The sequence below is a fragment of the Calidris pugnax genome, unplaced genomic scaffold, assembly GCF_001431845.1.
Source record: "Calidris pugnax isolate Ruff unplaced genomic scaffold, ASM143184v1 scaffold71, whole genome shotgun sequence".
In the NCBI taxonomy this organism is placed as follows: Eukaryota; Metazoa; Chordata; class Aves; order Charadriiformes; family Scolopacidae; genus Calidris; species Calidris pugnax.
In genome coordinates, this window is record NW_015090882.1 from 1919383 (window position 1) to 1946821 (window position 27439).

The window sequence follows — 27439 nt, forward strand, 5'->3', positions numbered from 1 at the left end:
GGCCTCAAATTGCACCAGGGGAGGTTCAGATTGGAGATTAGGAAACATTTTTACGCTGAAAGGGTTCTTAAGCCTTGGACTGGGCTGCCCAGGGAAGGGGTTGAGACACCATCCCTGGAGGGATTTAAAAGCCGGGTTGACATAGTGCTTAGAGACATGGGTTAGTGATGGGTTTTTTTGTTTTTGTCAGAGTTAGGTTGATGGTTGGACTAGATAATCTTAAAGGTCCCTTCCAACGTAGACAATTCTACGATTATATGATTCTAGCATTGGACAAATTAACATACCGATTCTATGATTCTAGCATTGGACAAATTAACATACTTATTCCAGTAAAATGCAGCACAACATTGGCAAGGTTCTCAGTGCAGCAGCTGCAAACAGTCTGAGCCCTTGGCCTTCGGACCCAAAGAACTGGAGTTTAATTTCTGTCTTCCCCTAATGCCAGTAAAAATGCCACAGATCAGAAAAGCACAACCCAGTTGCTTCAGGGTCAGCTTCCCCATAAGGTCTACCTAGCATTGCTTAGAGTCCTGAAAAACACCATTCTTATGGATAAGGGGGAAGTGTTAGGACTTCTCACCCACTTCATCATCAGCCTCCTTTGGCCACGACCATATCATCGAAATCCATGGCCCAGAGCCTTTTCAGTCCATGCAAGTCGGGCTGTGCCAGTACAGCATGCAGTTAAAAGTCTTGGGGGGATTCATGGAGTACTGTGCTAGGAAAAGACCATCTCAGCTCAGAGGGCAACGCATTAGGAAATGATTCCTGGGTTCTGCTAAGTTTGCTTGTCTTTCTCCTCAAAAGAGGCCATGTGTAATATAAGGAGAGTTGAGCCCGAAGGCTAACAAGAAGGATAATGGAAATCCATCAGAGCAATAAGGTGGAGCGACCTGGCTAATGAATAGGTCACTAAATCCTGCATAAGTGTGGCCAACAAAATGCTAAACAAGTACTTGACATTCGACAGTCAGTGCAGCAAAGCAGATTTTTCTAAACAAGGACATCTGCGTTTGGCCAATATTTTGCAGTGGTTACAGCATGCTCTGTCTTCCCTGTGGCTCAAGTCCTAATCTTGGTCCCTCAGTTGGCCAATATTTTGCAGTGGTTACAGCATGCTCTATCTTCCCTGTGGCTCGAGTCCTAATCTTGGTCCCTCAGTTGTCTCATAATGCTCTGAGTAAATGCAGTGGGAGAATCTCTAGCTACCGCCCTGCAGGACCCAGCTGCCTCTAGAGGTCACGCCGTTGTACACATTGCAGCAATACCATTTTTTAAAACTTCATGAAGTACCTTGTTTCCTGTTCTTTCTCATTTCTTCCGTTACTGCAGCACATGTATGTGGATGTACACACAGGCAGACAAGAATAAGGGTATCATAAAAACATGAAAAGGCCACAAAGAAATTAACCTTTGGAGAAGTTGCAAAGCAAGGTCATCTGTCCTTTTAGAAAAATCACTGAAAAAGAAACTTAATTAAAATGAAATAAATTCTTAGAGACATCTGAGCATGTTTAGAAGCAGAGGGGTTGTGACAAGTATCCATGTTTTCTTGTGCTTTATAGCAAAGTGTTTGCATAATGAAAAGTTACATCTGTTAATTACCTTGATGCTGCCCCATTGCTTTAAATGTGCTTGAATATCTTGGAGCATTCCGTTTCAGATAATTATTTCTGATGAATGGGGGTACATTTAAAATGTTTTGTAGTGGGATATTCAATTCTTCTTCCAACCAGAGCACTCAGGATAATAGATCCCGCTTTCCTTCCTCAGTAGATACAGTGATATCGTGCATTATTTTTATAGCACAATTTGTAGATAATCCTGTAAGGGTTTTTTTGCTGGATTTTGGTTTATTTTTTAGCAATGGCTGTTACAAATTTTTTCTTCCATATGGCTTTGACATGACTTGATGTTTGAAATAGCTGCTTGTTCCCCATCTCCTTACCATTTTAAGGGGAATTTAAGGGATTTACCTTTCATAGGTCAAACGAAACAAACAAATGATGACAACATCAAAAAAACCCATGAGCGTAATGACTTCACTATATTGAGAGATATTTTTAAGCATCTGGGAAAAAGCAGAATTTGTTTTGAAATTATTTTACAGTTAGAAACAACTTTTCTATTTATTAGGTAGGTGGAAAGAAAAAAATAATTTATAGGATCACTGATTCCAACTCCTTACAACAGTAGGTTAAGAAATCCTCATGTTGAGTAGGAACTACAGATGTACGAGCTATGTGGTACTAATAAGGACTAAATAAATCTGGTCATACTGAAAAATGGGCTCAGATACCTACATTTTCTTTAAAATCAGCACAGATGTAGTTGGGGCCTTTACAGAAAGACAATAAATAGCTGAATAATAACTTCTCTGGGAATTTTAATTTTAATAGTATATGACATTACTTCTTTCCTGCTCTTTTGTCTCTTGGCTACTTCGATTATTATTTAGAGGAAGAATGCTGGTGTGCTTATTTTCCACATGATGTGTAGCAAGTAATGACATTTTTCTGTGTCTTCCAAAATGTCACCTGTGATACAGAAGTAGGATAAGTGTAAGTTTTTACAGAGAGCAGCATCCAACACAGCTAAACACAATATTTTTTATGTAAGGCAGCCTTACACTTACTAACAACTCTATTTTACATAAGTCCAAAAGTAAGGCTAAAAGGGCTCAGGTATGATCTATATATTTTGGCATAAAAGGCGAAGATGAGCATGAAAAATGCTTACCAGGAGATACGAATTTGGAAATGGAACCAACCTACTTCTCATTTGTGCCAAGGAGATTTTGTGAGGTTACCTAATCAAGCACTCCGTTCCAAGCTGTGATCAACCTAGATTTTTTTCCCAAAATATTTGGTGTTATAGCTGTACAAGCAACCGAAGACATGAGCTAAATCACAGGACCCTTATGCTCCCCATGGTGCCTGTGTGTGAAGCGTAGGTGGGTTCCAGAGTTGTATGAGGTCTATGCTTAGATGTGGTGCAAGGATGAACAGTAGAGGCAGTGCCAGTGAACGTGTGGGAGCAAAGGTAGATATTTATACAATCAGGTTTTACTGACTTTTTCCAGAAGCAGCAAGTCCCATACTTCATTAAGTTTTCTGGACCGAATTCAACACTAAGTTATGCACTTTAGTACCTTATTGAACTCAACAGGCATATAGGGGCTGAAGTCAGCACTAACTATAGCCATCTGTTATTTTGTCATGCCATACTCAATTATTTTTATTTAGCTCATTCAGTCATATGAAATAAAACTGTCAAAGTTGTCAAGAACTCCAAGAAATGAAGCCTCTAAGCTACTGCTCTGAGATTTTTAATATTTCTTCCAATACAGATCCTTGTGCCTTAGAAATCCTGCCAGAAGCACATTTGGTCTGATAGTTTGACAGGACATGATCCAACGGCTTGTGGATAGTAGTAGAATAGAAAACTGCGAAAAAATCATCATTTATCTGCATAGATCCTGCAATAGTACATTCAAGAGCACAGATATTAAAAACACACATTTCATAAGATAACTGCCGTTAGTGTGCACACAGTAAACCGTTACTATAGTTCATTCAGATGTACAAAAATGTAATTAAAAATGCTTGGAGTTTTAAATTAGAGGATTTTTTAAACAGGTGGTAGTAATCAGTACGGTGCTGCTTGATTTTCTTCCCTTAGAGCTTTGGTAGACTGCTATTTCAGGGGAAGTTTCATCACGTGCGAATGGATCATGGAATGAATACAGATTTCTCTTTGTCAAAGTGATCAGGAAGAAAGTCATTTAACTGTCTGGGGCATGGTGAATAATTGAATGGATCGTTTAATTTATTGTCCTTCATTTGATTACAGCTTTTGAAAGAAGCTTCTGTTTCTGAAAACAGAACAGTTTTTTTCATGTTTCTGCCATAAAACAAAGCATTCAAAAGTTTCTAAGGATGACTAGAATGCTTTATTGGCATTGTGAATTGTGGGCTATTTTAAAATATTTTTATTTATTAACTATTATTTTTCAGAAGACCTTTAGAATTTTGAAATATTTTGAGATAAAAGTTTATTGGAGCAAGCTATTTACCTTTTCCATGTCAATTTTTCTTGGAAAATTCCATAGCATCCCATTTCAGCCTTAGTTCCACAGAACTTTCTTTTCTTTGCTTCAGATGAATCCCAAGTAGTCCTGCCTCTGTCACCGCTCAAGGTGGAAGGGACATCCCAATACAAGATTGAGCATTTCTCCCAAAGGAAATGCCACACACATTCCTTGTCCTACTTCAAAGATTTTGAAACTGAAACAGAAAATTGATTAAATTGTTGAGAGTTGCAAAGATCTAGAGGTGCTGGAGATCAGTTGCAACCTGGTAGGATTCCTGGATTCCATTCCTAAAATATCTTGGTATAGAAATAAGAAGTCAGAGGAGTTGCTGAACCCCAAAAGAAGAGGAGCCCCAAATTTCTTTTTTTTTTTTTTTCTTTTTTTTTTTTTTTTTTTTCTGGGAAGGAACACTGAAGAAATGAAGTTCATAAGAGGAGCTGCTCTGCTTGAAGCAGGGACCTTTTCTCTCTACTGTTGTGTTGGAAGGAGAATATGAGCAAATCCTCAGCAAAGGCAAATTTTCCCCCAAAATTGATCCAAACTGTTCAAAAGAAAGCATAAAGCAGTTTGCTATCTGCATTATTCACCTTCTGCTGTGGTTGGTCAGTTTCTCACAAACTCCTATTTGTGAGGAAAGTCAAGAAGTTCTTTCAGGCAAGAGCCCTGTAGAACCAATCAAAACTATGCCAATCTTCTTCTGGATGGATTTTTCAAGCGAAACACAGTTCTCCCCAATTTCTCAACGTATCTCACTTCCCATCTCTAGGATACACAGAATCAGGAAGATACAGCTTCAGCATCAGACAGCTAAAATTGTTCAGCTGAATCGCACCTGCCTGATCATACCAGAAAGTGTTGTTTAGACACTCTGTCTTCAGAAGACTCATGGTGTTTTATGTACTCAAGGACACATGGAATTATGTACTCTATATTTTATCAAGTATTCATTTTTAATCACTATTAAACCACGTAATCCTCGTAAGAATGTTTATAGTGATTCATATTAACCTGCATTTAATTAAGAGGTGTTATGGGATTGGAAGATTTGAGAGATGTCCAAAGGAGCAAATTTATTTCCTGATAATTTTAAAGATTTTCCGTCTTAAAGGTCAGGGGAGGGATAGACTGTGTAAAGTGAAAAAGGAAATCTAAGTCTCAAGCCCAGGGAAAGAAAAAGTGAATTAAACATTTCTTTGCATGGCCAATTTAAACTTGTTTCTTTTGCAAAGAAGGTTTGAAGTTCCTGAAAGTAATTTAGCTGACTTGTGTTAAATACAAATTCCAGTGCTTCTTTTGTACAGTTTGTTGTTACTGAGGGTATTTTAAATTTGTTCATCATTCTTCTGGTGAGACTATTTGTGAATATGATGCTTGTGTATTAATCTGATCTATTCAATCTTTTATAATTTCCGAACAAGGATTACTTATGCCTTCTGCACCATCAGCCTCATGTCTTTGGTATAATTTGTCTTCACTAATAGATGTTAGAGGATGGACTTGTTTATATTAGTAATCTGGGTGCTGGGATTAAATGGGCTTTCATATTGTTTAGATTTTTCAGGAGATGAGTGCTCTCAAAAATAAAAATCCAGACTGCTTTCTTGTTCTACTTATGCATTTTCCAGGGAAACAAACCCTTGTTTCTCATAGATAACAGTTGTACCTGCACACGGGCTTTGCTTACCCAGCCAAAACACCCGTTACATGGTAATTAAGTGCCTGTTTGCCTGTTGCTAGAGGTTGGTGACACTTTCTCACTTTCCCTTTTTTTTTTTTTTTTTTTTTTTTTTTTTTTTTACCAGTGTGCTAGAGAAGAAGTTTAACTGCCTTAAGATCAATCTTAATTGTAAGAGTTCACACTTCTCCTAATTTTGCTGTTGGGAATATGAGAACAACGTATTTCGTAGGACCTCAGCCTGTGCAATGCCAGTGTGGAAAAAACTTGAATTATGACTCTCCGTCAGTTTATATGATCCCGCAGAGTAATGAGAGATTTTCATAATACCTTCTGGCAGCCAGATCAAGGATGAGTCCTTAGCTCCAACTTAACGTACAAGGGTATCTGAGGTTACAAGACATGTGAGAAAAGGGACAAGAGAATCCCTGGAACAACAAATTTAAGTGGGGATAAAAGGTTCCAGCTTAGAGTATGTTGTTGGCCTAAGAAGAGCAGAGCCCTGGGAACAGAGTGGCTTTTGTGCTGCATAGTACGTACATAAAAAAGTTAACTAAATTTTATCAAAACCTTTCAAAAGTTAGCTTTCTCTGCTTTAATCCTAGCTTTTGTTTGCCCTTTTTTTTTAATCCTGTTAATTGGAACTTGCATATTTCCAAATAACTTGCTTCCAGATTATGAAGGCTGCTGCCAAAATTGCATTGTTCATTAAATTCTCTGTAATATTAGCTCTTCTTAGCAATTCTAATACAAACAAAATTCTTGCCAGATATTTTTGGAAGAGAAAAAACGCTAATACTTGGCACATTTGTACCCTTCACAATACTTTTTTACAGACATTCATTTGCAGATACCACACGGACTAAACTGCTTTATGCTTCCCTCAGATAGATTATGGAAATTCAGGGATTACAGCAGAGGTGCTTGCATAGTTAAAAGCTGGGTCTTCTGAGAGGTGGACGATTGTAATACCTTTGAAACAGGAACGTTTGTGAGTCTGTATTCTTCAAACCACTGCTAACTATTAAATAATATGTGTTTAACACTGCAGTTTCAACGCAGCAGGTGTTTTATTTTTATTCTCAAAACAATTCCTGTTCCTCAGCTGATATAAGCATGTCTTTTAAAATTAAGTCCCTTCCTACCTGTCATATGTTCTCTGTGAGTTTCCCTGTGTAGGACTGGACTGATAATAAAGTGATGTCTAACAAAATTAGAGGAAATAAATTACTCCAGTAACAGAAGTCTGGTTGTATGAAATCATTATATTATATAAACAAGTTAATAGTGATTCAGAATCTTATCATTACTTTGAATATGTCATTTGCTGATATATGCATAATGCATTTCTTTTTTACATACCACAGAACACTTATAAAGAGTAAGTAGATGATTGTAATCAAAACAATGATAAATCTTACACTAATATCTGCTGCTTTCATCCAAAGGCACCCTGAAGCACTTTGCAGATTATTATATATAGGAAAAGAAATTAGAAATAGAAAATTACACTGAGATTTCATCAATATCTCCTGGTAATAATTGCAGGATTTGATCAGATTCATTCATCTCCCATTTGGCTATTAATAGAAATAAGGCACACTCTGAATTCAATCTTTTTTCTCTTAAGGGGATTTTCTTTGGTGAGGAGAAACATCGGAGACTTTCTCCACCCTCTTAATGTGCAAAGTCTTTAAATACCGGCAGAAGCATAATCACTTGCAGGAATTGAGTGTTCCAGCTGTGATTATTTCTCAGTGTGTAGTACAAAGTCAAGCATTATAATCAGTCTTTGGTTTACAACTTTTTTGACTTTGTCAGCGCTGATTAGTATGTCTCAAGGAACTACAAGTACCTTCAAAAAGCATAATAGAGCCACTCAGTCTCTTGAGTGTATTTGTCTTTTTGGTGCCTGCATGAGCCAAAAGCTATCATTATCCTTTTTTTGGTAAGAGGAAATGAGCTGCCTGGGTTCTCCTGGAGAAAAGACACTGCACTTCTCTCAATTCTTGGTCCAGTGCTCCCAGCCCTCAATAGCTTCTGTGCAGGGGAGAATGCTTTTCCTGCAATGATGAGACAAGCAAGTGATTATCAGAAAATAAGACTGTTTCTGAAAAGAACTCTAACATTCAGTTTTATTGTCATGGTAACAGCTTTAAAGTGACGATATCACTAAATGCATAAATAAAATATCAAAATGAGTAGAAACATGATCAGTGAAGAGCGAGAAAATTGTTACTACTCTTTTTAATTTCCTTCAAAAGAGTGAAAGTTATTGGTGACAGGGAAAGTGCTGCCCTTTGACGTTCTTCTTTGGAGCTGAAATATGAGCTCTTTTCGTGAGAGGGGAAGGAAAGAAGAGAAATGCCAATAGTTTTCTTTTTTATCACTCTTTGAAGAATTCTGTATTTTAAATAGACCTGTCCATCTTTAAAGCATTCTTTGAAAGAGAAACAATCAGCAGAGAAAGCCAGCCTCAGAAGAAAATCTCAGAAAGAGTAAAGTGATGACCTACATTTATCCTCTATCAGAAGTGAGTGGGTCCCATGGCTACAGGTCTTTAGCAGAGATGGAAGATGAAGCTTAGGTCTGCGTACCTGGCTTTGTTATTCACTCTTTGCTTTCTTAAAGGGAAAGTCCTGTAACCTCCCTCTTCTCATATTGCTAGTCTCCAAATTGATGAATATGGTATCATCGTACAGGGCGTTGCAATCTGGGGATGAAAAGGGGTATGCTACAACCTGGCAGTACCTGCAGAAACCCTTCCTTTCTGGCAGTCCCCTATAGCTCCTGGTACAGCTGTGTACAACCAGAGAGGGTTAATGGTCTCAGAAACACAAAGGGCCCACTGAGAAAGGCACTGCTGAAGGGGAAGAACATACAGATTAAGGAAAAGAATCATCTACTGGATGAGATTTTCAAGACCTGCCTGGATGCTCCTGAGTAACATGCTCTGACAAGCTCTGGGTGGTCCTGCTTCAGCAGGGGAGTTGGACTAGATGATCTCTGTGGTCCCTTCCAACTCTAAAAATTCAGTGAAATTGCCTTCCATCTCTTCAGAAGGACCCAGTGAGGATGATGACTGGAGACACTACTAGCAAACACTACTATGCTCCTGGAAAACTCAGAGCGTTACCACAGATCATGCAGATCCCTGCTGTGCTTCCAGGTTATTAGCAATCTAATGAGTCAGACCATGGAGTCATCCAAGTTAGAGATGAAAAAGACTTTCAGTTTCTTGAAAGCCTTACAAGTTCCCAGTTAGAGTCATACTGTGCACTTCAGCGACTTTTCCAGATCCTGAGTTCATCCTTCTTCTTGTGGTATTTTTGAACAAAGGAATTTATTTTAGTTGCTTACTTACTTACTCAATCACATGGCAAGGTATAGCTAAAAAGAAAGAGAAAAAAAAAAAAGATAAAGAAATTGATTTATTTTGCTTCCTCTCTCTTTTGTGTCAAAAAGTATAGTCCTAACATTATGTATGTATAACCCATTTTTTTCCCGTGTGGATATTTTTGTATTTATGTCAAAAAAAAAAAAAAAAAAGGAAAAACACCTGAGAGATAAGGTACCTAATTAAATTTGGTTTATTTTATTTTCTATTTGGAAGAAACAGCACTCAACATGCCACCTGGATTCAACTCCTGAAAATGATAAAGTAAAAATGTTAACTGTGCATAGTGATTTTGTCTAGGCATGAAGGCGGCAGCGTAATCACTGCAGTTGAAATGAGGAGCTTTTAGATATGACTATAAATTGAATTTTAGTGATCTGACTAACTAAAATGGAGTTTGAGGTGTATAATTGTGGTTAGATTCACAAGTTTAGATTTTTTAGACTTAAGCCCTTAGTGTTAGAAATGACAGGACTAAGATGACAAGCCTTTTCAGATAATTAGTCTTTAATTTCTCTTTTTTAATATAATACCAAAAATATTAAATATTTAAAAAGCACTGTTTCCTTGGTCGTATCATTAGGATAATACCTGACAGCAACTAGAACAAAAAAAAGGAAGCATTAGGATTTTTTTTTTCCCTCTCAGAAGACATTGCAAGGAGATCAACAACAAAGTGCTACTCACTGGTATAGAGCTGGTCAGTCTGGAAAGCAAGGAGACCCACACAAGCTCAGCTGAGTCCAGGAGTGGCCACAGAGCAAGCTGCTAGTCTTACTGTGTTCCTGGGTGACAGCAGCTGATATCCATCTGTTTCCCAGTAAATAGGCAGTGTTATTTCTCAGTCTGGTGTTGTTTGAGGCAGGTTTTTAGGTGATAACACTGCATTGGTATAGTTGTTGCGTACCTATTCTTTTGGTGCTTAGTTCATTGAATAATCATAGTGATCAAAGATAAATTATTTTAATATATTTCACAATTCCTTTCTTTTCCTCTCTCTCTGTAATCCAGGAGAAAAGACACTGGGATGTTGTCATATAAAGAGCACCTACCAGTGAGTCAGATAGTGGTTGGAGATGTTGACCGGCCTGGGTCTGAAGCCAAGATATCTGTGGGTCCAGTGCGTTGTCAAGGAGATCGTAAGTTGGCTCATTTTCTTCCACTTACTCCTGGGTAGAAAGCAAAGTAAATTGGAAATTGGTGACTTTGTAGACACTCATGAAAATTTGAAGAAGTGAATGTCTACTCAAAGGTTTTTTTTTCTGTGAAAGCATGATGTGATTTGAGAAATTTTGTTTATGAAACTGTAGATAAAATGCCTCATCTTTGCATTTAAAATATTGATATTTGCCTTTATGGTAAACACAGTAACTTTGATTATTCAACTAAGTTTATGTAGATATATGCAGTAATACAGATTGCATAGGAACATCTCGACATCTGTTTTTCTGTTGAGTGCTCTTGTCAGTGTCGTTATCGTTATATAGATCACTGTAAACCACATTTGTGGGTATAAATAGTAGTGTGATGGCAAAACTTGTCACTGTAAACTCTGTTTACAGGCGTATGAAGTTTGACAAGACTGTTAGCAAGTGTTAACCAGATCAGGGTAGATATTTCTGTGTCAAACGTTGGCAGTTTGTTGTAACAGTCTCTGACATGGAGGCTGAGCGCTGATAGGAGGTTGTACCTCCTCCAGTTCCATCAGCAGGTGACAGAGTAAATCAGTGTAATGGATAAATTTCTACTTCACACACAAAAAGAATGGTGGAATGCAGTGAGGAAGATGGGATTGTTCCTTTAGTCTGTTTTCAGAAAGTGGAATTCACCACCAAAGGCAGAGCAACTGCTTAAGGCCCTTTTAAATCACGCTTAAACTTTATGCAGTTGGTACACGCCTTCTACTTGCCCTCTGTCTTTGAAGGCCATTCTGTTACAAGTAAGGAAAAGTTGCCTGATTTAATTTGCAATAAGGAATATTTGCATAGTCTATAAGGAATACAAATCCATCCTCAGATGCTGGTAAAGAGTACCAGAAGTCAGCCTACGAGACTGCATTACTGAACGGGTGGGCGTATTACATGCAGCTTGAACAACCTGGTTCTAACCAACATTTAACATGGCACAGCAGGCATGAGTGAGGTTTGTCCTTCCTCCTCTGCCCTTTTAAAAGCTGCATGCTTTCTGTCTGCATGTTTCTAAGTACTTTACAAAGAAGGTCAGTATCATTCGTGCTCTAGTGGAGGTGTCCCTGGCCATGTCAGGGGGGGCTGGAACTTGATGAGCTTTAAGGTCCCTTCCAACTCTAACCATCCTGTGATTCTATGATTATCCCTGCCTTAAGCTAAAGTAATGAATCCCAACTGAGAGGACATTGCGTACTCAGTGTCATTCAGCAGGACAAATACAGACAAGAGTTTTCTGGGTCCCAGTCTGGTGCCTCAAACCCTCGGGCCATTGCTCAGTAGTACAACAGAAGCTGCTTAGCATCTTTTGCTGTTCACGGTGTTTCTGGGTTGTGCAAATGATCCCTCTGGCTTTTGTTAATGAATTTGATGCCTAACGAGCAGAAACAAATACCATGGGATGTTTGCAAATCTTCACGTCACCTATTTGGTGCTTATTATTTATGGTGACTAATCACAGGTCAGTTTGTATGTGTGTGTTTTTCAGCTATGTCTGACAAACATTTTCGTAATTGGCACTTAAAACTGATGACTGAGAAATAAGGGACAGCATCTTCCTTGCACCTGTATTCCTCATGTCCTGAATCGGAGTGCTGCTGGAAATACCAGTCTCTAAAGCGTGAGCCATTTCTAAATATTAGTATAAATGAAACCTCATCGGAACAGAGAGGAGCCTTTATTAGAGTGTGACTGAGTGACACAGCCATTTGGGAAACTGAACGGGTGTATTCCTAACATCCTGATTAATTGAATTTTCTGTTTGAACTTTACTGATGTGATTTGTAGTTTTTAAAAAAACTTTGCCTATGAATAAATTTGAATTTACTTCCATGGCCATATATTATTGTCAAAAAGCTGGTGTAAGTTTTCTCACGGGAGATAATATAAGCCCCAGTCCTTTGCAGTCAGTAAAAGCTCCCATTTTATATTCCCAGTGCATTTACTGAGTGTTCTCCTTCATATTCTTTCCTGACTGTACACAACAGTTATTGTGTCCCAGACCAGTATTCTCTCACCATGGCTTGTGAAAAACAAGGTTTCTGTCCTGGGGAAAATTTCAAAGTTTCAAAATCTCCTTTTGTTCCAAAGGGAAGAAAGAACCATTTTTGGTGTGTTGCATGCATCAAAGCCAATATTATTAATACTAAAGATGTTGACTTTCATGACAACACAAGTTCATTTGCGTGTGTTTTGTAGGTAGTTATCATTGTATAATTTTAGAAGGTGGTAAATAAAATTCAGTTAGAGGTATGAAGACTTGCAAAGAAATATAGATTTTTAGTCTGGTTGGAAGGAAAGTGGAAAGGGTAAGAATGCCTAGCCAGTCAAATAAAAATGTACTTATTTAGAAGGGTTTCTCATTGTGGCTGTAGATCCTGGCAGTCCTATGACAACTTATCTCATATTGCCCTGAGGGCTGTCCATGGCATGTAGCGTATCAACCCATAGTCCAGTGATGTTTTGCAGCACATGGAAGGCCATATTCTCACATCAGAAGTACAGTACAACTTCCCACACACTTCATAGCTACTTCTGTGTAACACCTAGAGACACCGACGTGTCACCTAGGCCCAGTCACCGCTGTACCCGAGAGCTGTAAGAGTACAGCAGAGCTGCTGGCCTTTGCAATCCATAAGAATCACAGAATCACAGAATCACAGAATCACAGAATTGTGGTGGTTGGAAGGGACCTCAGAGATCATTGAGTCCAACCACCAAAAAAAAAAACCAAAAAAACCCAAAAAAAACCAAAAAAACCACACACACAAAAAACCCCCCCCACACCAGCTCCCACCACCTAAACACACAACAACAACCTCCAAACCAAAAAACCATCACCCACCCACACAGCACCCCACCACAAACCAGTAATCTTGGGCACTAGAGCATGCCCTGAAGAACCATGTCTACACGTTTCTTAAATACCTCCAGGGATGGTGACTCCACCACCTCCCTGGGCAGCCCATTCCAATGCTGGATAACCCTTTCAGTAAAGAAATGTTTCCTAATATCCAACCTGAACTTCCCCTGGCGCAACTTGAAGCCATTACCCCTTGTCCTATCATCTGTAACTTGGGAGAAGAGACCGACCCCCGTCTCTCTACACCCTCCTTTCAGGTACTTGTACAGAGCTATAAGGTCTCCCCTCAGTCTCCTCTTCCCCAGACTGAACAACCCCAGCTCCCTCAGCCTCTCCTCGTAAGAAGAGACAGCTTAAAGCTTGCTCTTTGAGGGCAATGAGGATTAAAGAAAGCAACGTTTTGTGTTGTCTCATGCAGTTCCCTTCCTCCCATACCCATCAAATTCTTAAATCAATTGGGCCCACAACAATTAACCATTCCTACGCTATTGACTGACCAAAGAAAATCTGAAAATCATTCACCTCAGTGCCATATGTTCGACAAAAAACAGGGAACATTAGGGATGTAGTACACTTATTGCAGGATATTAGTTGTTCTTGTATTGCAAAAAAGGCTAGATTCTTCTTTCAGAAATGCAGATTTTATTTTGGTCCCACAAATGAAAATTTTATTTTTTTGTTCCCCTGATTTATGGCCTGATAAAGGCTGCTCTCAGCAAGCTTGGATGGTGGCTATTGTTGGAAATAAAAACTGAAAACTTGTCCATGTGTGATTATCCACCTTGTGTCCAGAAGTATTTCTTATATTTAACTGCACCTCACAAAACGCTATCTGCATCCTGAAAAGTGGTCAGCAAAAAAGGCCTTTATTACCCCTCTAAAGATCTGCTTAAGCTGCCACACTCTACTAGAATGATTAAGTCATCTGGTATTATGGTAAAAATCCCATAAATCTTGCCCAGGGCCTGTCTTGTACCTTGGATAAAATGTCCAGGGTGTCTCTTGTCCATTTGCTATTTTAGTGTTCAGGAATTCTTTATAAATTTTTCATGATTTTTCAAAGTGGTCACCTACCAAGAGAACGGCCTTGCTCAGTTTTACGCAGAACTGGTGCATAATGAGAATATGGATTCAGTGAGGTTTTTGGCATTATATTGCATCCAAAGATCAAGCAAGGACTTAGAGCAAATGTCGAGTCTACCCAGACTTAAAGCAAAGCTGTCCTTCCTGGACACTGCTCTATGAGCGTTGTGCTTGGAGAATGGCAATGGCAGTTTATCAGCAGATGCTGAGGTTTGTCTAAGCTGAACTGGAATTAAAAATGGAAACAGGGAAAGTATGTATCTGTCTAGCTTTGATATTCAACATTCCTGAGACTATAATGGTGGATAAGGAAACTATTGTTGTTTTTCTCAAGTGAATGTGCTGTATGCAGGATCTAGAAAAAAGGACCAATGTAGAACTAGTAATTAATCAGCTTTCTTCTTCAAGTATCTTTGAGACACAGATTAAAATTCCTTTGCAGACCTATTATAGTTATACAAATACTGATGCAATAGCACCTGGACTCAGCCCTGTTGCATTTGGCCTTGTTCAACCAGTAATAGAAAGATCTTATTCATCTCTTTATGTCCATCTCCCACTGTAACTGGAAGGGGCACCTCAAGCCTTCTCCCTTTAGAGGACACAAATATGCTGGGGGGTGGGTGGGGTGGGGTTCTGTCTCAGCTCAGACTCAGCTGGTAGATCAAGGCTGCAAAAATGGATCTGGTAATTTCTTCTGAAACCAAACTGAAGAGCTTAGCTCACTATCTTGGGGCTATTGCTACAGAGATTTCATCAGTAATCATATGGAATCAAAATTACTTTTGTGACTTTTGGAACCTTTTCAAGATTCTCTTTTCGTTCCCCTTCGGAAAATACTGGTGTTCTCTGAGATACTTGTGATCTGCCAAGAGTATCTTTTTCCCAAGGACTTCCAAGGATTTTGATTCGAGTCTGCTCTTTATAAGCCCAGAGGAGATCTGCTCTAGATTCACCTTTCTCCTTGAGTCCATTTTCCTTTTCTCCCATTTCTGCTATAGTAAAGACAGAATTTAAGGGGAAGATGTTTTTTATACAGCTCAGATTTATATTTCTTCATCTCCTCTGGTGTACAGTTTTTAGCCCCTCTGTAGGACTTTGATTTCTGAGCCATGAATTTTGTGTTTTACTTCTATTCTCATTAATCTTCAAAATGTGGAGGAGGAAGCAGCTGCATTGACTGTGTTCCCTCTAAGCTAAGGTTTCATGAAGTCCCATATTGTCACTGTTCATATAGGATCTGCAGTGACAGACATAAAGGTATCCTTGACAGAAATTCAGTAACAAATCAAAACTCAGTTCTTAGATCAGTGCGTTGATTTTATTTGGGCATGTGTGTGTGACTGATTGTGGGTCCTCAGGGGAAACATACCTTGAGTTCTTTTATTCAGTGATTTTAACCACGGATCATCATTACTCCTTTCATGAATGATGCTTTATTTCTTTCCCTTCTACATATCACTTTGGGCTTTACTCTTGTACTCACTTTTAGAATGTTCCAGTAGAGTTAGCTTATTTAATCAGACAGTGGGATGGACATGGGCAATTTTTGTGACTATGGGTTTGTATCAAAACCACCGTATAGCTATCTAAAAGAGACAGCCTCTGCCAGGGTCAGTGCTTACAGGCTCGTATCCTTGGTGAGGTGTGGGTTTATATTCCATAAGTGCTTCTTACGCATCGCATGTGCAGGCTGGTGACTTGGAACTGTTAGTTGTCATGAAAAATAAATTTACTGTTTAGTGCGCGTCCTTAGTACATTTTCATCACATTCCAAACTAAGGACACTTTCAACACCTTGAACTTGTTTTTCAGTGGTACCACCTGAGTTTCAGAAAAGAATAGTACTGCCTTACAGTGTACATTGGTACGGTACATTTGAGAAAATACCCCGTCAACAAACCCACTTGAGTTGATAAGAGCTCCAACTGGAATTTCAGTAGCAGTGATTTTCTCCTACCATATCTTAGACAACATGCCAGTAGCACAGTGAATTGTCTTACAGATTACTGAAAGCAAAAACTCTGTATACAATGAAAATTAACATCAATGATACAAAGAAAAAAGAAATCAAGCCTGAGTGCTTGCAGCTGGCCTCTTAAATGTGTAATTAGATGTGAAAAATACAAAAATTTGGGTTTTGAAACTTCTGAAGCAATGTTTTCACTGGAAGCTTGTGTGATTGGATTACATATCTGAAATTTAGGCAATTCCCACTTAAGGTGTTAATTACCTTTCTGCTATTCAGGTTAGAAAATGAATCAAAATCCCTTTATACATTTTATATATGTGTATTTATATAAGGTATATAAATATAATATATCTTATATATAAATATATAAAAATATATAAATATATAATTTTATAATAAATAATAAAAATAGATAATAAATTTATATATAATTTATATAAATGTATATAAATATATATTTATAAAAGGTCTTTATACATTTCCTTATTGTTTGTCTGTATTGCTAGATATATCTGTATACATTTAATTTTTATTAATTTCTAATGGCTTTCCAATCAATTGTGGTAAATTCGGTAGCATAAATGCAGGTCAAAACTTGATCCATCTAAGAGTTTAACTTTTCTCCTCAGTAACTGTAGCTTCTTGTAGTAAACATTAGAATTTGTCTGCTGAATTTCCACAGCTATTACCCCACCAGGTCTTTATCTGTTGCACTGGATTGCACATTGTGAAATTCAGGTGGAATACAGATTAATCCAAAGAACATCAGGACATTGTGCTTGCTGATTGTCACAGTCATTCCAATGCTACCAGCAAAACAGGAGAAAGAAAAGCTTCCTTTCAATAAAAGCAACCTGACAACTCTTTCAGACTCATTTAATTTTTTCAGCGGATTTTGTTGCGGGTGATATAATAACAGTGTTCACTTACAATTTGGTTAGGGATCAGTCAGTTCCGTTAATCAAATTGCTGTAATCATTCTTCATGGGCAGTTGCTTTCCTCAGAGATCCAAGAGAAAAGAATAACCTACTAGGTCATTCTTATATCTTTTACAGTTGTTCAATATCTGATTTAAATATAGTTGTTTCCCATAGCTAAGTCTGTCTCTTTCTTTTCTCCTTTAACCCTGTTTCATACTGTATAATTTGCTTTTATTGTTAAATTTAACTAGAATTTTTTTTATTATTTGTGCAGAAATGTTTTCAACAGCCAACAGTGCTGGGATGGCCTCCTGCAGTGCCTTTCTATTTCTAAGAGAGCTCTTCCTTTTCTCACCTCCCAGGAAATCTCAAACCGTGGCCAGTTGTCTCATAAAAGTACAGGCCATTTCTGGCCATGTGAATAAAACGTTGTCTGTTCTGAAAACAGGAGCTGAAAAATCTCCATTGTTCACACAAATTTAGGGCATTTCTCTCTCTTTGCTGAAATATGCAAAGAGATTTAAAGGTGGAAAGAGTATGTCCTCTCGTGGCACATCTTATACATGTTCTCATATCCTTCCTCAGCACCAAATTGCTCCAAATTGCTGGCTTTTTGGCTAGTGGTTTTGTCATCCTTTTTCATTTGCCACCAATTCTCAGAAGCACTATAATTACATTCAAAAATGATTCTCTGATGTCATAAATCATAACTTACTGTTATGTAGGGTTTCAACAAGGTAAGCTCTACCTTAGAAGATCCATGGTGACCCATACCAAAATGAGAAGGCCTAATGCCTCTGGAATTTCAGATCAGTTTGGAATTTTCTTGAGGTTTGGGAAGGGGACGGGGGTGGTAGGCAGTGTGAGAAACATTTGTTCATCTATGGCTGAAATTATATAAATTAAAAAAAAGATTTTCTTTCTTCCTGATAATATGGAGCGGGCCCAGAGAAGGGCAACGAAGCTGGTGAGGGGTCTGGAGAGTAAGTCTGATGAGGAGAGGCTGAGGGAGCTGGAGGTGTTCAGTCTGAAGAAGAGGAGGCTGAGGGGAGACCTTCTCACCCTCTATAACTACCTGAAGGGGGGGTGTAGAGAAGTGGTGGTCGGTCTTGTCTCCCAAGTCACAGGAGATAGAACAAGGGGAAACGGCCTCAAGTTGCGCCAGGGGAGGTTTAGATTGGATATTAGGAAACATTGCTTCATGGAAAGGGTTATCCAGCATTGGAATAGGCTGCCCAGGGAAGTGGTTGAGGCACCATCCCTGGAGGTGTTCAAAAGACGGGTAGACATGGTCCTCAGGAATATGGCTTAGTGACTTTTTTATTGCTTATTTCTTTTTTTTTTTTGTCAGAGTTAGGTTGATGGTTAGACTAGATGATCTTTAAGGTCCCTTCCAACCTAGATAATTCTATGATTCTGTGATTCTAATCTGACCTAATCATTGTAGACACTTTGCTCCTACTCCTTTGCATTTATGAAACAGGAGACATTTTGGCCTAGAAAATTAGGAGGAAATAGACTCTAGAGCTTTTTCTAGATACCACCCTGAATTTAATGTTCCTTTTATAGAATCTCAAAAACCTAATGAGGTAAGATTAATGATTTCTGTGCCCATGCACTCATTATAAGCTGTAAACATTTCTGCCATTTTCTGAGGTTTATAACATGGGCATAAAATTATCTTTCCATTCAAACTTTGCATACAAGTGAATTTATGGAATAAATGCTTGTAAAGTGACCCAGTTTTAACATAATTCATATTGACTCACAGTTCATATATGAATATTCTCTAATGTACCCCACTCACTCTCAGGTTTTGCTCCGTTTGCTTTCTGAAAGGAAACCCTACTCGTGAGTGCTATTCATCTCACAGAGCAGGAAGAAATACAGATCACATAAAATTTAACCACCATCCTTGAAAGACATACCTTTTTATGTATGACTGAAGCAGTAGCATGCCTGCAAATAGTGCAAGAGAATAAAGGAAAAGCAGAGTTAAAATTCTAATTTTAGCATATTGGGAAAGCCGGTGCCCCATACAAGTTATGCCATACACAAGTCCTTAATCCAAGGGGGGAAAAAAGAAAAAGAAAACCTTTATATGGAACTTGTTAGAGCACACAGAAGAGAGATCCTTTTCAGAGCAAACATTGACTCTTGGTGTAGTTTGGCCCCTTGTTTTTAATCCTTTTCAAGCTTTGCCAAGATCTGGTAGACTCTGAGTGTTTGGTTCAGAAGAGCAAGACTTACGCCACTTTTGCCTGTACCTGGTGGTGTATGAAAGTGTTGTAGATTACACTGTCATTTAGTGTTTATTTTCATTATGAATACAATTTACATGGCTGGGGACTTTTGCTTAAGGACAAGAAATCAGTATGCTCTAAGTATCTCTTTTGAGGGGAAATACATTTAATCCTTCTCATCTTAGCCATATATTTCCTGCCAGTTACTTTTTATGTGCATTCTTTACTGTCTGTTAAAATGAAGGTCATACCTGGTTTACACATATATTGAATTTAGATATAAGGAATAACACAGTTGTACAGTTTACATCTCCACACTTCCCAGGTTCATCATGAAATGTAAACCAAATGGTGGCAGAGAAGTTTTAACTCATTTAAGATAGGAATGGACCTGCCTGCTATTAATTAATTCTCACATGCATTCAATTCTACCTAAATATGTATGTTGATATAAACTACAGAATGCAGTTCATCCAAATTTCAAAGCACTAATAAACTTTATTCTCTTTATGTATTTGCTGAAGTAATGAAAACATATGGCAATCAATGCCCGTGATCAATTCTCCAACCGATCGTAAAAGAAAAAAATGGTGAAACTCCATAGGGGAGTTATGAGCTTTATGTTTCAGAGATATAGAATTCAAATGAAATTAAGAGCTAATTTTATTCAAAATCCCCTCATCATTATGATTATATTACAGGTTAATTTTATCTTCTTCAATGCAAAAAAGAAGTATCTGAAGCATTTCACGTAAAGTATTGTCTCTAAATTCCTAGGGAATTTAAGCAAAGAGTCATTAGTCTGATAGATGACATACATAGCTGTTCATATTAAACTCAAATCCTGTTAAAGTTATGCTTTAATTATAATTTCAAACATTTTATCATCTATGTGATTGTAATGCATATTAGTATCTTACCACTTACTTGTAGCAAAGTAAGAAAAGCAATTGTGCAGGGTACAAAATCTGAGAATGAGAAGATGAAACAATTCCCACAGTGTATAGAGAAGTGAGAAGATGTCAGTAAAGCAAGAAGGAACTAGGGAACCTGAGACTAAACTGGGGAATGAGAAGTTGCTGGAAACCTGTCAATTACATGCACAAATTTACAGTCACCTTTAAATTTCACCCCATAAACCTGAATAATCTCAGAAATGAGGTATAAAATGGAGGAAATTATCTATATTAATTTCTTAGGTGGAACTCTTTCTCACTTTAATACTTTTGGCCTGCGTATTCCTGCAGCACTGACTGACATTTAAAGATCAGAAAGTGCAGAAAAAGGTAAAAAATGATTGAAAGTGAGGTAGAGTAAGGTCAGTCTCGTTCATCGCTATGTGTAAGTTATGCAAATTCAGTCTCATTTAGACGTAGATAAGTGAGTGGCAGCAGGATGGAGGGTATCTAGTTGTAAAGGAGCCCGTCTAACCTCACAGCTCACAACACCTGGCACACAACACAAAGGAACTCGGTAGCACTAAGAAATGCCCAACCCCAACGATGGAGAAACTAATAAAGGAGAAGTTGGAGACCCTCGATGCTCATTAAACTTGCACCATTGATCTCTGTACTAGAGAACAAAGTTAACTCTAATTATCTCTTAGGTTTTATAACAGCTGAACTTTTTCTATCCAATGGTTGAATAAAAAGGAAAGTTAGGTATGTATTCCACAGCCACAGCTGCACTTCATAACGGTTTCTTATCCTACAGGCTTCTCTCCCAATCTTTTAATTGTAGGGCTGAATTCTGACAGCTTCTGTTCAAAACCCTCCCACCATCAAGTCCTGTTCCACGTACATACACAGGGTATTTGGTGTGTGTACCATGTCCCACTCAGCACTTACCAGGCTTTTCTAAAGAACGTATCCCGATCCTTCTCTCAAAGAAGCAGATCGTTCCACGTTCTTATGTAGACCTATGACATGGTCTCCAGAAGAACAGATTTAGCAGCTAATAACATGAGATTGCAAAACTGTGCGTTTTGGGCGAGTGATTAGAAGTCTGAACTGTGGAAAGGGAATATGACAGTAGCTTGAAAGAAGTAGAGTAGATACAGTGTGAAGAATTAACCTCTTATTTCTTTTCTTTGATCTATTTTTTAAGATTTTCTTTCTGACCTTTGTCTTCTATGGAAAAACTTACAAACATGGGAGAAAAGGGCTAGAGAACTGAAAGAGAAATATGAAGAATTGCCTGCTTAGTCCCTTTTCCATTGATGATGCCATGGAGACTTTGCACTATTATATTTCAGGGTTTGAATATATTGGGTTACAAATTAATGCTGCAGCCTGTGAAAAGCCATCAATTCAATATTTAGAAAGCAGGTTTCAGAGAAAATGTTGCAATTTCCCTTCATTCTCCCTCTTTTCTGTGCTAAAAGCTTTATTTTTTGTAAAGTGCCTACTTGGTTCTTTAAGGCAAAAAAAAAGATGAAATTTGAAAATGCTAATAATTTTAGTTGAGGTGTTAACTTTGAATCAGCTCAGATAGAATCAGGAGATAAGTGGAAAATTCTTTACTTGACAAAATTGTATATTTTTTTTTTCCTCATTAAAGCAATTCAAGTCAGTTCTATCCAATTACTGTTAGGAGCTTACATTAATCTGTGCTTCGGAAGTCTTAGCTAAGCTTGCAAAATCATGAAGCTTTCAGCTTTACAATATTTAGCAGCAAATCCTAACATTTTTATATGCCTGTATTTCAGCTCTCATTTGTGAAGAATCATCTGCACATCTGATTCGGTCTAAGTCAGAGGAGCAATATTTTTCATGAGAACAGCTTTCAAGGAAGCAGTTATGGAAAGACAGGCAATAGTGACTTATGGATTCAAAATCTTTTTTTCAAACTTTTCTTTCACTAATCAATTTCCAGCATGCACACTGTATCTATATTTTATTATTTACTGTTGGTTTCATGAACTCCTGCAGATAGAAAACTTTTGCCTTATCACTGCTTTTGAAAACTAAGAAACTATATGAATTTAAATCAATTATTAGCCATAGAATACAGTTCATGTATCTGTGTCCCAATCATGTGACTATCATTTATTTTAGATTTGCTCTGATAAGATTAAATTTAAACCAATTTATTGCTATGAACTCTTATTGTATCCTAATATTTCAGATGCAGGATGTGTTCCAGGAAAGTTAAGATGATCCAAAATCATGGTAGAGAAGGGATTTTCCCAAGAAATACTTTAATTTCCCATCCCTAAAGCATAAGTTGGCAGGATGTGTTCCAGGAAAGTTAAGATGCTCCAAAATCATGGTAGAGAAGGGATTTTCCCAAGAAATACTTTAATTTCCCATCCCTAAAGGAGAGAAAATTCTCAAAAAACTTGCCATACCAACAGTGAAAAACATAAGTCATCATTCAAAACAGAACACCTTGCTTATCAAGCCCAATTCCCATTGATGGTAGGACGTCATTGTGACTTTAACTTTAAACATCTTACAAGAGCCTTTTCATCACTGTTTAATTACATTTCATCAATAAATAAGTTTTTAAGTAAAAGACTTTTTAAAATATCAAAATCACAGTAAATTTTTCAAAACAGTCTCTCAGTTGAGTCACATTTCATGGGCAGTGTCAACAAAGTTTCACTTTCAAACTTTTAAAAGTTTCAGTGTTTAGTAAAAATAAATAGGTTTTGTTAGAAAATTTGTGACTAAATGAAATATTTGCTTCATGGGGGACACACTCCTTCTTTCCTTTCTTTAAACAGAAAGTAATTTTTACGCTGGGGTAGACACTTGTGAGCTTTTGCTTTTGTAACCTAAAAGTAAACATTTTTGCAGTAGCTTCAGTCCTGCTTAAATTATAAGGTGATTAACTGATATTCTACCCATCCATATTCTGAAGTTTGTCTCTGTATATCACTACGCAGAGAGAGCTCTCTCCTGTTCTCTGTACCCACACTGTATTTCAGGTGGCTAATCTGATTGTTCTCCATAATCAGGTAACTTTGGGATCCCATAAGGACAGTCAGTTATGAAATAAAAATATTCTTATCATGCAGTGCATTGCAGCTATCCCTGTCTCAGCAAATCTGTAGTAGTGCAAGATACAACCAATAAAATTAAGATGCTTACAGCAATAGGCTAGATTTGAGAAAAATGGAAGCTATAAGTTCAAGAGATAGCTGTGGCATTGGTGGCAACTTGTTAACAATTTCCAATGGCAACAAAAATGAAATGGTGTTTTATTGAGATTTTGCCTTAATCCATCAACTGTTTGAACCTTTAAATAATGAAGATGTGTAGACTTTCGTTATTCTAGTTCTGTCTCTTTTTAGCCCTTACTTGATAACATTCTTTTGCATTGTACTGAGAATATGGGGTCGGGTTGAAGGTACCAGTTGTTCAAAGAGGACATATAGAAGCCAACAATACCAAACACAACAATAAAGCAATATCTCAAAAAGCAGAGAATATGACACCTTCCACTCAGAAAACCTGTCAGATGATGCTGTTGTTGCAATTTGCTTTACATCTTTCGCACTATTCAGAGCAAGAAAAAGAAAAAAAAGCAACATTTTATGCTGTTGTTGCAAATTGCTTTACATCTTTCGCACTATTCAGAGCAAGATGTTAAATTCTTAGAGATCATAAAATCTAAGATATTTTCAAGTGCTCCCGAGTTCAGCTGGAGGGATAGGGCTCAGAATCATGTTAATTTAGGTTGGAAGTGACCTATGGAGGTCATTTAGTCCAATGTCCTGCTTGAAGCAGAACTAACTTCAAACCCAAATTGGGTTGCTTAGTGCTTTTTATTTTCATTTTATGAACATTTCCAAGGGTGTAGTTTCTGCTGTCTCTCAGGGCAACCTGGTTAATGACTCTAATTTTGAAAATATTTTCCTTATATCCAGTTGGAATTTTCTGTGTTGCAATTGGTGACTGCTGTCCCTCGATCTTTGGCTTTGAGCCTCTGAGAAGAGCCTGGATTTGTCTTGTCTATAACTAACAATTAGCTTCCCTCTGAGCATTTCTCAGGATAAGCAAACCCAGTTCCCTCAGACTCTCCTCATACATCACAGGCTTCAGTCACCAAATGCTTGTTAAATATATGAATACCTCATGAATCAGGAAAAGCACAGAGATCACGTGCTGATTGGTTTTCATGAGTCAAGAGCTATGTGTCAGTCCTTTCCTTCCGAGTTGTAAAGGAGATAACTGCTACTGATGCAGTAGCCCAACTAGCACAGAAGGTGTCTTTCCAGGCAGGGAAGTTCTCTCTAACTGCTGCCAACCACATAGCCAAGCAACTGATTCATTTGTGTCTGCCTAGCAATCACAAATCTAAGTGTTCAAAGGAACAAAATATCATCACAAAAATGACACCAGTTCCTTCCTGATCCTCAGAAGTGTAGAAGCAATACAACATATATTGTAAATGGTAACCCAATCTCTTTTCATCTTGTGGACATCCTAATGAGCCAGAGACCTAAGGACATATATGAGGAGCTGTGTCGCCTTTCTCCATTAGTTCTCCTGGAATTACTTCTGTAAACTTATCAAAATCCCATCATGTAAGTCTCCTGTCTGCAAAAGTATTTCAGTCAGGTAGAGAGAATTTGCAATCAACACTAATTCATGTCACAGAATCACAGAATCATGGAATGGTAGGGATTGGAAGGGACCCTCAGAGATCATCTAGTCCAAAGCAGGTCCACCTACAGCAGGTTGCACAGGATTGCATTCAGGCAGGTTTTGAACATCTGCGGAGGACACTCCACACCCTCTGTGGGCAGCCTGTTCCTGTGCTCTGTTAACACTCAAAGAAGTTTTATCTCATGTTCAGATGTCCTGTGTTCCAGTTTGTGCCTGTTGCCCCTTGTCCTGTCACTGGGCACCACTGGAAAGTCCAATCTATGTCCTTTTGATCTTGTAGCTATACTGATCTTTCGCTTGAATACATCTTGCTTCCTAATCAGTGCTTCCAAAATGTATTAATGAAGCGTCATCTTGTCTCCTCTGAATGTTTTATCTAAACTAACCTAGCCAAACTCTTCTAATTATTTTTTTTAAAAGAGTGTTCCTTTCACTAATCATCCTGACAGACTTTCACAGGTACCAGATCCATTCTTGTATAGAAATCTGTCCACAGATTCCCCTTGATTCCATTCAGGTGACTCAGGTGCTAAAAGCTAATCATTGTGCTTCTACATGGCTGAGGTTAGAGTTGAACTGAAAACCATCTTAAGCATTTCCATTCTTTGTAATTAGCAACAGAGCTACTGCTAGAGATCCAGGGCTCAGGCAATTAATCTCCACTCACATCCAAAAATGAATGAGAAAAATCCCAAACCGAGGAAAATCCAAAACCAATAGGAAATTGCCTGTGAGCTTAGTGATTTATCAGGACAAAACAAGAGAGTTTCCTGCCTCCAACAAATTCTTTTCAACATTGAAAGAAAACATAACATGTAAGGCTATCAGCTTCAGTTCATATCAGCCTTATTCTCAGCAATACCATGCATGAAAAAAAGGAAATTACTCCACAATTTGCCACACAAAATTTTTTTCCTCTGCAAGCTCAATATGTAAAAAGCAAAATTATTCATAAATAGCATTCAGATGTTTCCAGAGCCCACCTGTAAAATTTATTCTACTGGGCTCCAGGGATTCTGAACTCTGCTGACGGTATTAAATATGCATGGGAGGAGGAATGATTAGACTAGACCTTTCCCTTGAAATCTTTAGAGAAATGGTGGTTTATGCTCTCCACCGTGTTCCTCGTTCCCTCTCTCCTAGTTGTACTCACTCTCTAGAAGAGACTTAAGCAAGTAAACATCATCACTTATCACAGAAAGCAAGCCTGGGGCCCTCCACGTCTCTTCCTTTTTATTTACACATGAAGAGTCAGTAGTTCATAGTGACTGAGCTATGAACAAGGAGCTTCCTGAAATTAAATTCATTAGTAAAACAAGAAACATTCCAGACGTGCACAGCACAGCTTGAAGTACTCAGCTGAGGAACTAATTAAAGACAGATAGCTGAGTGGGAAATAAACAAACACACATTGTGGGTAGAAATAGCTAGGACAAATACACATACTCCCTCTTATATTTGATGGCAAATGAAATTATCACATATACTGAAATAAATTGAACAGTAAGAGCTCAGCTGCAGCTTTTAGGCACAGGTCATCTTTGGGGGTAAGAGAGCAGGCAGTGGGACCAGCAAGCAGAGCCCTTGCCATGGTGTCTTCTGCAGCTCTCCAGCCCTTGGGCAGTCTCCTGCCCCTGGGATGGTCTGTGCTGCACCCAGCTCTCCTGCTGTAAGGGGACCAAAGCCTTCCCAGTCCACCCTGCCTTCTCTGAACATGAGCATGGACCTGCTTGTCCCTATAAATTAGAGGCTTTGAAGGACACTTTCTTTATGCACCCCTTTCCAGTACCCATCACCCTTTTGTGCCTCCTCCCAGCTGGTATCGCTGTGGTCACCAGTATTGTACTCCCAGTACCACATGCTGGTGCCCAGTAAGAGTAATCAAATAGAAAACATCTGTCCATTAACATCAGGTAGCACTGTGGACCTTTAACTTCTTAGTTTGAAGAGCATCAGATTGTTTCTGAAAAGAGCAGATGCAAATAGCAAGGGCTGCCTGTAGCTTTCAAAAGGTTTAATGGTGTCTTTTTGTGTCAGATTTGTGGACTGTGATATGCTGCACACCAGCCATTTCCAGAGGCTGCTTTTTGCACAGCGGTCTGTAAATGAACAGAGAAAACACTGTTCATGACATGAAGGCAGCCAAAAGAGATATGAGCTTTGAAAACATAGATAGAGAAGAGCTCCTAGGGGAACTCAAATAGCCATTACTAGATGAAAAACACCATTAAGCTCAAGTTAAGTTTGCTAATACTCATCGCCAAACTGAAAGTCGAATTCACAGTTGTAAAAATCCCAAACACTAGGAACCTGATGGAATTTATGAGGGTGCTTTAGAGAGAACCCGAGTGGTTGAAAAGAAGATGACAGAAGGGCTGTTGGTTGTAGCC

General features: G+C 38.2%; 1 protein-coding gene across 1 annotated transcript in view; it reads left to right on the forward strand.

The window, feature by feature from the left end:
• CNTNAP2 (contactin associated protein-like 2) overlaps nucleotides 1-27439 on the forward strand; it is a 1244457-nt gene that overhangs the window by 1047470 nt on the left and 169548 nt on the right. Inside the window, exon 15 of the mRNA XM_014946966.1 lies at nucleotides 10180-10307. Within this exon, the coding sequence (XP_014802452.1) occupies nucleotides 10180-10307 (128 nt within the window). The remainder of the gene's footprint in view (nucleotides 1-10179; nucleotides 10308-27439) is intronic.